At 43.6% G+C, this 15,252-nt stretch overlaps 1 protein-coding gene across 6 annotated transcripts in view; it reads left to right on the top strand.

The window, feature by feature from the left end:
* RIGI (RNA sensor RIG-I) overlaps window positions 1-15,252 on the top strand; it is a 65,444-nt gene that overhangs the window by 40,093 nt on the left and 10,099 nt on the right. For all 6 annotated transcript variants that reach the window (XM_053304003.1, XM_053304001.1, XM_053304002.1 and 3 more), the window contains 7 exons: window positions 1,527-1,785; window positions 2,936-3,098; window positions 3,647-3,748; window positions 7,066-7,208; window positions 8,176-8,311; window positions 9,757-9,905; window positions 11,277-11,367. In XM_053304003.1, coding sequence (XP_053159978.1) covers window positions 1,527-1,785; window positions 2,936-3,098; window positions 3,647-3,748; window positions 7,066-7,208; window positions 8,176-8,311; window positions 9,757-9,905; window positions 11,277-11,367 — 1,043 coding nt within the window. The remainder of the gene's footprint in view (window positions 1-1,526; window positions 1,786-2,935; window positions 3,099-3,646; window positions 3,749-7,065; window positions 7,209-8,175; window positions 8,312-9,756; window positions 9,906-11,276; window positions 11,368-15,252) is intronic.

The following is a 15,252-nucleotide window of genomic DNA, read 5'->3' as shown; positions in this document are numbered from 1 at the left end:
ATACTTTCCCTTATACTCATAAAGGGCCAAATTGCTGAAAACTAAAACAGCTAGAACTAGGCATGTATTCATCCTATCTATCTATCTGTCTGTCTGTCTATCTATCTGCTGTTCTATATATTTAATTCTATAAGGCATGGCAGTGGCTAATCCCATGTGTGGTAGCTCTCGTGAGAGTTCACGAGCAGAAGCACCTGACTGGGCAGTGGGGATTCCGTATGCAGAGACGGGGGGAGGAACCTGTGATGGTTAAGGCCAGTTGGAATGAAACTGTTACTTGGTCGGAAGATCTTCTTGATTGTAGAGGAGATAGACAGATAGATTGATAGATAGATAGAAGGCAGGGGTCTGCAAACAGAGGGGTCATGAGGGAGGAAAGAGCCCTTTCAGGAAAAGAAGGCTGTCGTTGTGTGAATTAGATGAGGAAACAAGCTGAATAAGATCTGTTAACTCAGGAAGGGAGAGAGAAAGAGAGACAAAAAGAAGGGAATTGAAGAAAGACAGTGGGGAAGAGTGAGTGGAGGAGAGCGAAAGAGAGAAAAAGAAGGGAGGGGAAGAGAGGAAGAAGGAAGGGCGAAGGATGGGCCCGGGCCTGTCAGCGGCCTGAAGGGAACTAGTGGCCATGGTGGTGGCAGCAGTGAGGAAGGGCCCGGTCAACCGCTGCCGCTGCTGCTGCCTTCTGGGGAGGAGCAGAGCTCGGGTGAGGGTGGGGAGATTTCTGGGGATAGGGGGCTGCAACTAGGCCAGTAGGTGCCAGCAATGCACCCCAAGAGGGGTGAGGGGGATGGAAGCAATAGGATGGAGGAGGACAAGCAGGAGTGCTGCTCAGGTGAGGGTGGAGAGATCTCTGAGGTGAGGGGGGCTCTGGGATGAGGGGAGCAATCAAGTACTAGTGCACAGATGCTCTGTGTGGGTTAAGCTGGTATGTTTATATTTCTCCCCTGATGCTGCCCAGTTGCAGAATTTTGATTTTTTCCTCACAGACTTTTAGAGCCATTGAGGCTATTCACACACACACATGCAAAACTGGGCTAAGGGAGCCCAGCCTGGTTTTGCATGCGCATGTGAACTGCCGGGATCGGGCCTGATCGCGGCAACACCATGGCGGCAAACCCACCTTCCAAGCCTCCCCTCAAGATGGGGTTAGGAGAGTGAGTACTTTCCTAACCCTGTTTTCCTGCTCGTGTGTCAGCCGCGGCTACTTTCAGCCACAGCTGACAGACTCAGGGAGGGGAGGGGGGATCCCCGTAATGCACTGTGAACTCATGTGGTGCATTATTGAAGCTCCGGCGGGTGGGGCGGCGCCTCCCAGCACCTTGACTCTCAGAGCTACTGGCAGTAGTCGGTGCTCGTCTGGGCAGGTGATTCGCCTGCCCAGTCATGGTGGAACAATTGTCTCTGGGGAGGTACGCACTTTACCCCACAAACTGGGTAGCCCTTTTCCACTTCTCATGAGAAAGGGCTCATCATATGGCCAGCATGAATCGCTAATATTAAGATCAATGTCTGTCTTTCCCCCCTCCCAGTTACACTGTTACAGGCATATGTGGGGAAACGGCTGCGAATGCCCCTGTAGCTATGATGATCGAGGGGAACGATATAACTGTCATGACTCCTCAGATTCTCGTAAACTGCCTCAATGATGGAACACTCAGCTCTCTTTCATTGTTTACACTGATGATTTTTGATGAGTGCCACAACACCGTTGGGAATCACCCTTACCATGTATTAATGTCCAGGTACTTGGACCTTAAATTTGAGCAGGCTGCAACGCCACTACCTCAGGTAAGGCCTAACACTTTTATGGAGAACATTGAGAATGTGTGTGTCCCACTGAGAGCTTTTTCATGTAAGAAGTTCTGAAAGACCAAGAGGCTATTCTCACGCACAGTGGAAACTGGGCTAAGGGAGTCCAGCCCGGTTTCCACTGTATGTGTGAACCAGTGGGAGTTGTGTGGCTCCCAGTGGCTAGCCTGCTTAACCCTGCCCCTTAAACGGCTAACCCCATTTTCTGGGTGTTATTTTGCAACTCTGTGCCTTGGTGACTCACGAGTAGCCCCCCAACTGGGAGGCTACAACAAGCCTCCTGGTGTCGGGGGGCTTCTCAGAATGCCCCGGCACTTGTGTGGGGCATGCTGGGACTTCGGGGGCCAGGAGCCCCCCAAACCCCACCACCCCAACCAGCTCCACGATGGAACCGGTAATTGTGTGGGTGGCCTCCCTCCTCATCTGTCAGGGGAGCAGGTCATCCCGCTCTCCCCGCAGAACCTTTTAAGGCTCTCCACACTGCTCATGTGGAAAGCTTTCAAGTGTTAGGGAAATTTGATGGTTTGTGTGCAAATATGTAATGCAGGGCATTAAAACCGCGCCTTCAACTGCTTGAAGTCTTATGCAGCTATCCTTGTGGCTTCCCAGACTTTGGCAGGCTTTGCTCACACACTTTAAAGCATATATTTGAAGTTGTTATGGCCCTGAACTATAGTCAAAAAATTTAAAGCCCTAAATGGCTTAGAACTAGGATATCTGTCCATTCATATGGATCTGCCCACATTAAGATTGACTGGAGGGGGCCTACTGTGCTTGCTTGCTTGCTTATTTATTTATTATTTATTTATTAGAGAGAGCTGAACATTGAAAGAGAGGGCCTTGATAGATCTTTGAAGAAGTCTGCCTCCCTCAAGTTCCCCACTTGAGTATGGCTCTGATTGTAAGAGACCCTGAACAAGTTGTGATTGATAAAGTGCAACTGACTTATGGTGATAATGTTCTATTCTTCCACCCTACTCTTTCATTTCATGTTGTACTGATACTTATAATGGTAGTGAGCACATGGTGTTTAATGTCTTTTAAGCAGTTTAAAGCAGGGATGTGCACGGACTGCAGTTCATGCACATCCCTAGTTTGCAGATAGTAACTCATCTGAATGCTTGCTCAGATTATAGGACTGACGGCCTCTCTCGGCGTTGGTAGTTCCAAGAATCTTGATGAGACCATAGAATACATCTGTACACTTTGTGCCTCTCTCAATGCTGAAGTCATATCGACAGTCAAAGAGAATGTAAAAGACCTGGAGGAAGTTGTCTACAAGCCCCAAAAAAGTAAATATATGAAATGGTCAGCATGATCTGTAGTAGAATAAATCCACAGGTCCATTCTACCTGCCCCATAACTGTCTGCACCTTAAACGGGATTGATGCTGTGCAGGATGGTGCTAGCATGGGATAATTCCATGCTGTGCACTTGCACCTGAAGCTTCTTCATAGAATGGTATTGATGGAGTTCCACTGTGGGTTTTTCTCCTTGGGGATGAACTGCTTGGGTACAGCATGTGGCATGGGGTTCCAGTGCGAGTCAGTGGGGAGATGGACTTCCAGATTCACTCTTGTGGATATTGTATTGGGGTACAGTGTTCGCAAGCTGCAGCATGCTTAGCATGTAGGGCTAATGTGAAGTTCCATACTATTTTTAAAGACTGCATATAAAATGATGAAGGGACTGTTTCCCTCAGTAACAGTAGCTGGGAGGTACCAGTGATGACTGAAACTATTGAAGGGCAGAAGGGTTAGTGACAGGTACTGATTAAGAAGTTTCAAGTAATAATATATTGCTAATGATAGGGGGTTTTCTACTTTTTCTCTTTGTGCAGTTATTACGCTTGTGGGGAAACGTCCCCGTAATTGTTTTGTGGAGGTTATTTTGCACATGATGGCTGAAATAGAAAAGCTGGCAAGAGAGCTTTATCCTATAGGTAAGATCACAAAGCATGAAGTCAGATAAAGCAGGTTTGTGGTGATAGTCTTGTGCTACATCTGTATAATGTAGAGGAACCTACATAGAAGGAAAATCAAGGAAGCATTATTTATAGAGAAACTGAGACCTGACATTGATCCCCTGGTGGCGCAGTGGTAAAACTGCCGCCCTGTAACCAGAAGGTTATAAGTTCGATCCTGACCAGGGGCTCAAGGTTGACTCAGCCTTCCATCCTTCCGAGGTCAGTAAAATGAGTACCCAGAATGTTGGGGGCAATATGCTAAATCATTGTAAACCGCTTAGAGAGCTCCGGCTATAGAGCGGTATATAAATGTAAGTGCTATTGCTATTGCTATTGCTATTAATGCTTGGGAGGCATTGGCCAATGCTATAAAGTTTATTAGCTGCTGAGAATAATCAGGTGATTCCCACTTTTCCTCTCCCCACCCCCTGCTACTTATTATCTCTCCGCTAGTCATGGAACAGAGTGTTATCACATCTAAGGAATTTAACAGCTGGGGAATGGAGGAGGTTTTCGACTGTGCTCATTTGTTTATTTAACTGAGGATGGTTGGTGTGTTACACTGAAATGTCTTCTGTTTACCAACTTCTAGTGGGTTTGTGTGTGTGCAATAAAAGATCTTTTTGTTGAGAGTGGGAGTTAATATGCACATCCATCACTGACATATCGACTTATCTGTATAACAGAATCTTGATTGAGGGAGCTATTGTTCTTTCAGCATCCTGATCAAGATTAAGTACCTTTCATCACTCTCTTGCTTTAGTATCGCCATTCTACCTTCTTCTTAGTTGTTGCTCACTCTTTCTTCCTCCTCTATAGTTTCTTAATTTTCCTTTCCCCTTAAATTTTAATAATTTTAAAACTTGTTTTAATAATGTTATTCTGTTGTTTCTATTGTCATGTATGTCATGTATTTTAATTTGTGACTTTTAAATATTTTAAATTCTGTATACCGCCTAGAGATATACATATCAGGCGATATAAAAATATGATAAATAGATAGATAATGCCTACATGTGCGCGCGCGCTCTCTCTTTCTCATCTTTCAACTGTTTTAAATCAAAAGGAGAATTAGAATTAAAATATTACTAGATCCCTTGTTTGAATACTGATGGCACCAGAAGCTGTAGAGCCAGGGCAGGAAGTCATGTTACCACACTTGCTTTGACCCTTGCTTCTTATACACATGTACATCTGATTCCATGCCTGGGTACTAGACACCAAATCAGGTTTGGGGAATTACTCCATGAAGCTAGGGGAATTACTTGATAGCTTGGGGAATCCTTCTCTGCAGCCTGATCTGAGCAGCTGGGGAAGCAAGCAGCTATCAGTCTAGTGGAATAGATTCAGATTGGCTAGCACCCAAACAGTGAGCATGTATAACTTTGGATCAGGTCCAGATAGTGAAGTATCACTGTAAACTATTTCAGGGGGCAAACAGGGTCAGGAGGCCAAGCCTTTTCAGAAGAAAGACGTATGTTTCATTGCAAGACAACACAATAATTTGTTATCCCGTAGTCTCTTCCAGCTTTTACTGTCATTTTCATTTTTAGCTCATATAATCATTTTATTATGACTTACTTATCCTCTATAATAAAGTGCCTGGGTGTGCGCCCGTGTCCTCCGGTGTCTGCGCCCGTGTCTCCTTTGGCCGAGGGAGAAACGGCCGCAGGCACCAGGCGGCCATGTTGGCCGGCCCGGCCGAGGGGAGGCCGGAGGCGGCCACGGGGAGGGCAGAGGTGGCGGCGGGTCCGGCCCGGCTGCGGGGAGAGGAAAGGCGGCAGTGGGTCGGCAGGCGGCACTCTTGGCGGCGGCGGCGGAACTCACCGCCCTCCCAGAAGACTAAATGCGGCGGCGGGCGGCACCACCGCGGAGGCCCCCCCAAAACCACCGTGGAAGGTCTGGCCGAGAGGAGGCGGCGGGGGAGGGCGGAGAAGGCAACTAGCGCCCGTTATTTCAATGGGCTGAAAAATACTAGTATTTTATAATCTACTTGTAATATTTGTATTGATGCTGTAAAATACTCTGGGGTCTGCAGATGAAAGGTGGCATTTAAATAAATAATCACCCCTGCTAACCGAGTCTATCTAATTGAGCTAATTGAGCAAAGAGGCACCTTTTAAAAGTGATGATTCTCTTTATTGAGCAGGGGGAGAGCAACTGGCCCTATCCAACCCCAGCACTGCATCATTCCAGTGTCTGTTGCTGGTGTCTATCTTATATTTCTGTTTTAGATTGTGAGCCCTTTGGGGACAGGGAGCCATTTTATTCATTCATGCATGCATGCGTGTGTGTGTGTGTGTGTGTGTGTGTGTGTGTATATATATATATATATATATATATATATATATATATATATATATGCGCATGTGTGAACTGCTTTGGGAACTTTGTTTGAAAAGTGGTCTATTTATTGTTTGTCATTATCGGGTATTGATTATTGGTTGCTGGAGCAGGTGTAACCATGCCTCTGAAAGCTGTTTCCATCTGGGGAGGAAGGGGCGGGAGATGATAGATAGAATCAAGCTGCTGTGAGGAGATCAAAGGAAGAATTGCAAAAGTGCAGGATGGGGAGAGAGCAGTGTTGGAGATACAGCTCCAGGAGTATTGACTCTTTACACCTCCTATCCTATTGACCACTAGGGGCACTGGGAATAGAGTTCGTAAGTAAGGGTCTTCCTTTTTGTTCCCCCACCCTTCTTGTCTTTCTCTCTCTCTGCTCTGGCTGCCATTTGGTACTACAACTTTCAGGTCTCCCCCTCTTCTTTGCACTTGTTTGTTGCATTTTACCTTTCCTACTTCCTTGTTCTGCTTTCACACTATGAAGACATGAAGCTCAGGGACACAAACTACCTAGCTAAGCATATAACTTCCATAATAAAGCTTTACACATGTTTGGTCCTTAAATGCCTGTCTCAATATATTCTTAATGGGCTTGGTTCTAATTGCGATCATTGAAATCCCTTCCCTATAACAAGTAGTTTATACCTCTCCTGTTCTGCTAAGGAGTGATGAAATGTCAAAGGGAGGGGTGGATCTCAGGCTGGAGATCTGGTTTCCATGCCTCAATAAGGCTGTAACTGGGCTGGATTGCTTTCTTGGTTTTGATCAGGTTGGCACCTATTCCAAAGGGTCTAATTACATCTGGGTGCCTTTCTAAATATAAAGACACAGTTTAGAAAATGGATTTCATACAAAGGCTTCATAACTGTGTGTCCATCTTTATATGTTTTGGTGATAACATTGACAACCAAGTTCTACACTCGTTTTTTGTTTCCTTCCCTGCCACTTAGATGCTTTGTCCCCCATCCGGAGCAGGAGTTTTGGGACACAGAAGTATGAACAATGGATTGTTGATGTACAGAAGAGATGCCGAATATTGCAGGAAGAAAGCAGCATTTGCAGGGCTCTTTTTGTTTACACAGAGCATCTGAGGGTGAGTAGTTGCCCTCTCCTCAGAAACCAGACATACTTCAGCATTGTGCTTCTGGGAGTGAACAGAGAAGGGCTTGCATTCTACCTGTCTCATTAGTTAGGTTTGAGGTTGGCTATAGTTACTTATGCAATTCCACTTTTCTCGCAATGGGACCATGGCGCTTTCCAGATTACACACTGTTCAGCAATAAAATGCTTCGGCTTGGCAGGATCGTTTTGAAAACATAAAGAGCTTCCACAGCTCTCCTACAATGGGAAAATACAGCCATTTTTTTGCAACGCACATGCAATGTTAGACTAAAATGCAAGGATAAAATCTGAAAGAAGGTATTGAAAATGTGAATGGCACCTTGCTGACAGTGCAGGGACTGCAATGTCGAAACACAGGCAGTGTGTTAGCACACTTAGTCGACAGTAGTGACACTGTTGTAGCCGGGTAATCTGGAAAGCGCCCGTGTCTTCACCTTGTGTGGTTGGATAGAAATGAGTGCTAGCCTGCATGAAACAGCCATTCCTTCGAAGCCATTTTGATTTGCTCCCTGAAGCAGCAGCCACCACGTTGTGAGCTGCTTCTGTACACAAAAAAACAGCAGACATTTTTGGGAGGAGTGGTCTACGGTGCTTGGGAGGAAATTACCCAATGAACATGGTGAGCTGATGCACACAAACTGCTTTCCACACAGACTGATGTAAAGTGTGCCCCTCTTGGAAATATTTTCTGTGCTCCCACCCAACGGACATCCATCCACGTGTGATTTCACGTGGATCTTGGAAGAGACCATTAAGAAAGTTGTTCTCATTATGCTGGCCATAATTGTTCATTTAAGGGATTCTTTTTTCTGTTCCAGCATTTGATTCACAAGCATAAATTACTATTGTGTTTTTGGCATAAATTGTAGGATTCCTTTTTTTAACACATAAAATGGCTATGGACCATAGAAAACTTTTGAAATTATCTTTATATCCAGAAATATAATGATGCCCTCATTATTAATGATGATGCCCGTACCCAAGATGCACTAAATTATCTGAAGGAATTCTTTGAGAATATCGGAAGTGGAGGATTTGATGACATAGAACAGCAGCTGGCAGCAAAATTTGAAGGTATTTTTTAGGACACTCATATTTAACTTGTTACTTAAAAAGAGCTAATAAACCTTAGTAGTCACATGACAGAAATAAATTAAGCAGGTGCCATATTGCTATCACACGCCAAAATACTTCTCATTTGCTTGAAAATTACTAGTATTCAGAGACTGTATTTATTGTAGGAGATCTAACACAATGGGGGTGAACCTTTATATTATTTCCCTTGGCCACCAATACATATTGGCCAGATAGGTAGCTCTGATGAGGGAGTGAAAAACAATTTAGAACAAAACAAAGCACAAAAAATAAAAATGAGTGGCTGTGAGACAAGCAAAACATGTCATGGAAACGAGAATCACAAAAGAACCATAGAATGGGAAGCACATGTGTGGAGTGTGTAAGAGGGATAATAGGAGGAAATGGAGACAGCAAAGATGTCTACACACACTGCAACACTTACTGCAATTTACTGGTGTGATTTTGCCTCCTGCAGTCTTCTAAAGGTGTCCATATTATTATTAATATTAATATTATTACATAACATTTCAGCAAAAAAGCTCTCAAAGAGGTATATATAGAAAAAAGAATAAAATGGTTTCCTGTTCTGGATTACAGTCTAAAAACAAATACAAGGTAGACTCCAGCAACAGCCACTGGAGGGATGCTGTGTAGAGTTGGGTAGGGCCAGTTGCTCTCCCCGCTAAATAAATAGCAGGGGAGATAACTTATAAAGGGAAATAACTTATCAAGCCCTAAATGGCTTAGGCCCTGGGTATTTAAGAGAATGTCTTCTTCGTTATGTGCCCCACCGCCCATTGAGGTCACTTGAGGAGCTCTGTCCCCGTTACCGCCAGCTTGTCTGGTGGTCACACGGAGACGGGCCTTCTCGACTGCTGCCCCGAGATTGTGGAATGCGATCCCTGCTGAGATACGATCCTCCCCATCTCTGACTATTTTTTAAAAAACATCTGAAGACCCGTCTCTTCACCCAAGCTTTTTCAGCTTTTTAAATGTGTAGGTTTTAATTTGCTGTTTTAAATTTTTAAACTGTTTTAACCTTTTATATTTGTTTTAATTGTTTTAATGTCATTGTGAACTGCCCAGAGACTAAGGTTTGGGCAGTATACAAGATGAATGAATGAATGAATGAGATTCACCGCTCCAAAAGGTACCTCTTTGCCCTGTTAGCAGGGGAAATATATTAGAGTGCATGCAGGGGAAAAAAATAACAGCAAGAGAACAAGAAGGATGCTTAGCTGGCTTGTTCCTTTTACAATCTCTTTGGCTGAAGAGCAAGATGCAAAATTTTATTACAAGTCACCTCAGAGGCGTGTCTCTCTGTGTGTATGTAGAGAAGCAATTAACAAGCATTGCAAAGTAATAAAATAAAATGTGATAATTAGATGAATAGTGCTAGATTTTATCTCTTTGGTTTTCTAATTCTCCCCCGCTCCCCACAGCTAAAGTGCCAGTGTTGAATGCAGCTTGCCAAGATGAATCGAATGAAAATCCCAAATTGGAAGAAATCACTTTCATCCTGGAGGAAGAATACCGCTTCAATCCCCAGACCCGCACCATTCTTTTTGTTAAGACAAGAGCACTAGTGGCCGTAAGAGACTCTCTCCTAATAGCCCAGATGGGCCAATTCATTGTAATAGTTGTCCATGCAAATGTAGTTAAAATGTAATCCTAGCCAATAAGGGTCTCATAGAAACATCAAAAATAATTTAAAATATCCATACAATATAACCACTGTATAATACTTGCCAGAATAAAACAAAAACATTTTGCTCCCTAGTTTTAACCAAGGGTAAAACACTTATGTACTTATATCACTCAGCCTTAAGGATGAGTGCTGGTGTCTCTGGAGGGCACTGTACTAGTGGGTTGCTATACAACGTTGCCAGAACTCGATCAGGAACGTGACTTCACTCCAGCCACTCAGAACATCTACAGATTCTGAATAGAACAGTTTCTCGGTCAACCCTGGATATTAAACTTCACCTCATTCAGCAAAAAAGTAGTGCTACAGATAAATTTGACTTCAGTAAGACTCAACGCACAATTCTGAGTGTGTGATAGTGATGTGATGACCCGGGGACAGACTTGTTCCATTTGTTACAGCATTGTAGGGTGGTTCACCATTTTTGAAGTGAAGTATCCAAGAGAACTAACTTAGTGCTTCTATTGGACCTCAAATTATCAGATACTTTGACAATCCTTGATTTCTTTTCTCTTCAGCATGATCTCTCCAAGGGTTAGAGACAATGGGTTATCAGATCTTTGTTGATGATGGCCAAAAGGCTTATTCTCCAGTCTTGGAAAGCCATTTTAGTCTCAGGTATTCATGACTGGGTGAATGATATGATCATTGTGGCTACTATAGAGAAAATACCACATTTTGGGAAATGGGCAAGCTCAGCAAGTTTGAGACCAACTGGAAGGTCTTGCGCAAGCTATTTTCACACTGATCATGACATGAAATTATATTTCCTGAGACTTATGTCTGTTTCTGATTTTGGTGGGTTTTTAAATTTTTATTATTATTTTTTCTTTCTTTCTCCTTTTTCTCCATGCAAAGGTATTTTGTATTGCATTGGCGGGGGTGGGGTGGGGTATTGAATCTCAGGGGCCTTATTTGATATTGCTTGTATAACTTTACTGAAATTTATATACTGTAAATTACTTCAAAACAAACTTCAGTTAGTCTGAGGGTTTTCACTAATCTAACATTAAGATGGCAAGTAGGTGAAATCATTCTAGATTTCTGCAGAATATGCCCATAGTTATTTGGTACAACTGAGAAAAATCCCAATCTGAGACAAAGTTTGACAAAGTGGAAAGAACTCTTAAGTGAAGTCTTCAACTAAGTATGCATCCCACCAAAAGTTCCTAAGGGCTAAGCATATGGTAAAAAGGGAGGCTGAAATTTGGAGTTCCCTTCTTACAAAGTTCTGAGACTGAATTACATTTTTTGCAGGCACTGAAGAACTGGATAGAAGAAAGCCCCCGACTCAGACACCTGAAGCCAGAAGTGTTGATGGGACGTGGGAAAAGAAATCAGAACACTGGTAAAGGACTTTGTGTTGTACTCGTGATGATAAAATTTTAATTATGATCATTTGCGTGCCTGGAAAATTGTAGGACAGCATCTGTATTGCATGCCCAGAATCTGACTTTCAAGGAAAGGGAAAATGCGTAACTCTGGATATCTCAAGCCTAACTTATTAAAGACTGTGTTCCCTCATGGTTGTGAATGTGAATTGCTGAATTCTAGATCTATATAAAAGAAGAGAAAATTTTCCAGTGCTTGGGATATTCTAGTCATAAGAACATAAGAAGAGCCTTGCTGGATCAGGCCCAAGGCCTATCTGGTCCAGCATCCCATTTCCCACAGTGGCTCACCAGATGCCTCTGGAAAGCCCACAAACAGTAGACAAAGGCATGCCCCCTCTCCTGCTGTTGCTCTCCTGCAACTGGCACTCACCCTGCCTCTGAGGTGAGAGTTCGCTTATAGTAATCACTGTAAAGACATTAGCCCTCCACATGTGTTACAAATGCCTTCTTCAATTACTTGCTTCTCAACAGTGCACCAGCCTACTAAAAATTCTAGTAAAGATTTACCTAAAATAAACTGAAAAACAAGCTAACAATATACATTTGAATAATCTGCATCCATTAGATGTGAAAACATAAGTGGTCCTCTTACCTTTAGCAGAGGTTTTGTGTAGCAGTGGTGAAAACCACTGGTTCAGTCATGGTTTAGTTGTAACATTTTTCTTTTTATTGTTCTTAACCTTTGAGCTTTGGTTGAAATAAAAGGTTGTACTTGTACGTTTAGCAGAGGAGAGAGCAACTTCCCTGTTTATCACAGCATCCTTCCAGTGGCTGTTCCTGGTGTGTATTTTGTGAGCTGTTTGAGACTCTGAGCCCTATGGGAACAGGAAACCATCTTTTCCCTGTTCTTTGTTCTGCGTAAACCGTGTTGAGAACATTTCTCTTGAAAACCAGTGTATTAATAAAAATCATGTGTTTATCATAGAATTTCAGTTCTACATACTTCCAAGCATGTTACTTTCACAAGCTTTAGACCTAGAACCATTAGCCCCTGAAGGACCTGGTTCGCAGTCTGGGGGTGCTCATTGATCCAGCATTGTCGCTAGAGGCTCAAGTGGCCCCTGTGGCTTGGAGCACCTTTTATTAGATTTGCCTGATATGCCAACTGCTACCATACCTGGATAGAGATAGCTTGGCCACAGTTACTCATGCTCTGGTAAGCTCTTGTTTAGATTTCTGCAATGCACTGTATATGGGGTTGCCTTTGAAAACAGTGCGAAAACTGCAGTGGGTGCAAAATAGGGCTGCAAGATTATTAACTGGGACTGGGTGCTTTGATCATGTTACGCCAGTGCACTGGCTCCCAGTCCATTTCTGGGCCCAATTCAAAGTGCTGGTTTTAACCTTTAAAGCCCTAAATGGTTTGGGACTGGGTTACCTGTTTTTTTTTTTTAAGTTTTAAAATTTGTGTGTATGTTGTGATTCAATGTGTTTTTATGTGTTTTTATTGGGTGTTTTAATGTAGTGTTGTGAGCCACCCAGAGAACAATTTCTAATGGGGTGGCAAACAAAGTGTATTATTATTATTGATTATTTAGGAATGCAGTCTTCAATAGGTTAGGTTTTTGCTGTGCATCATGTTGGGCAATGTAAGGTTGCCATCTTCCCTGGATTTCTGGGTATTTCACAGATTTTAAGCATGTCTCCAGACACCTGTTTTGTCAGTTAGTTAGCCTGGAGTCCTGGCCTTCATTTTTTAAAGAAACAACAACAGCTAAGCTCTAGCCCTTGTAGAGGGAGTTAAGGAGCAAAACATGTGATCACTATTCTGCTCAATTGCTGGACTTGGAGAAAGGCTGGTGAAGCACAGGAGGCTGGCTGGGAGTGGTTCATAATAAGTAATACCCCTGAGGAATGTAGTAGTAGTAGTAGTATATTACAGCCAACGGCCACTCAATACAACAAAACCACACACAAAACTACATGTCACTTCAGAAACATCAAAAGAAACTGCAATAGAAACAGTACAGTAAGAGTATCATACATGAAGAATTTTGTCTAGATAAAATCTGTTCACCCTCCTACTATACTATGCCCGCATCTAACCTCTCAACATGTCTTCTGCGGAGTTTACTTGCAATACAAAGAAACTTGGCTACTTTTGTCTAGATGAAATCATCCAAGTCTGCAAGTAAAAACTCCACTTTCTCCTGACCTGAGGTCAATCTGCGATCTCTTAAAAGGGGGAAAATTAATTCTGTTCTTAGCTCCTTATAGAAACAACAATTCAACAACACATGTTCGGTAGATCCAACCTCTCCTGCATGACACGGGCACAATCTCTGGAGATAAGGGATTTTCAGAAATCGCCCTTCCAGGACGGCTGAAGGAAGGGCATTGAACCTGGCCGCAGTCATTGTTCTACGGTGTTCAATGAAGGATAGCTTTGTTAAGTATCGAGCCGGGAGCCAACTATCAATTTGGGCCCCATAAAAACCCCAGATCTTATTTTACTAACATCCTCCTGCCTGGCAATGTCCATTATGCGTTGATTTATGGCGTCTGAGGCCTTCTCGAAGCCCATCTGTCTTATCACTGAAGATGAAAAACCCAACCTACTTAATCTGTTGTCAATGGCCCGTTTCCATCGGGTCTTAAAAGAATCTTCTAGGACTAACGGGGCAAGCCCATCAGGGCAGAAAAACAACTTGAGCCAAAAACTGAACATGGCCTTCCAGATTCTAGCCTCAACAGTAGGCCAGCCTACTTCCAGTCTAAGACATGCGTTGGGGACAGACCGAGCAACCCTGAGAAATTTAGTTTGAACAATTTCTATCCTCTGGAAGTTAGTGTAAGTGCCCATCTGCACACCCACCATAAGCAGAGCCAAAACTTTGGCTTTGAAAAGATCAAGGCCCACCTGTACTGATTGGGCACGTTTTCTGATATGTAAAGATTGAATTGCCAAGGCGACTCTTTGGGCATTGAGACTTACATAATCCCTGTGGGCAGCAAAGCTCTTATTCGCCTGCAGAACCCATCCTAAGTATTTAAATTGCCTCACTTGCTCCAATTTATGGCCATTTAAGGACCAGGCACAGTTTCTAGGTCTATTTGAGAAAACCATAATTTTGGTTTTGTCATAATTTATGGCTAGCTCCTGGGTGGTGCAAAAATCTGCCAATGCCCGTAACACTCTTTTAAGACCAATTTGAGTTCTTGAAACTAATGTGGCATCATCCGCATAAAGTAAAACATTGACATGTCTGCCAGCTAATTTAGGCGGATGGAACTCTAGTTTCTTCATGTGAGTGACTAAGGAGTTAATATAAAAATTAAAAAGCATAGGGGCCAAAATGCACCCTTGCCGAACCCCCCCAATCTGGATCGAGATCCGTCGACATCCATAAGAATGGGGTTCTGCGCCTGCGCAGAGACCACGCGGTAGCCATGCCTCAGCTAGTCGAGGCGTCCAAGCCCCGCCCCCACGCTGCCCACGTGCTATTTAAGGGCTGGCTGGACGCCATCTTCCTCAGTTCTTTTCCGACCGCCTCAGCGTGTTGACTTCGGTCTGCCGCCTCCTGTCAGATTCTTCCTCTTCGTGAGTTCATCTATCTAAAAAAAAAAAAGGACTGTTACTTCTGTGTATGAACTTGGACTGTAGGCGTTTCTCCGGTACGTTGTTTTGCCCCTTCTTTCCGGCTGCCGCATCTTCTCTGATTTCTCAGACCTGGACCAGCCCTGACTACCGCTCGCGTGCCCCGTCATGACTGAGGAAAAGAAATCCTTTAAGAGGTGTGAGGGCTGTAACGCCAAGCTTCCCTCTAAAGACCTGCATGAGCTATGCCTCCTCTGTTTGGGAGAACAACATAATGTTGCCACCTGCCGAATTTGCTTAT

This window comes from Hemicordylus capensis, chromosome 2, assembly GCF_027244095.1.
Source record: "Hemicordylus capensis ecotype Gifberg chromosome 2, rHemCap1.1.pri, whole genome shotgun sequence".
Classification (NCBI taxonomy): Eukaryota; Metazoa; Chordata; class Lepidosauria; order Squamata; family Cordylidae; genus Hemicordylus; species Hemicordylus capensis.
The sequence above is the reverse complement of the archived record's forward strand: the minus strand, read 5'-3'. Positions and strand labels throughout refer to the sequence as shown.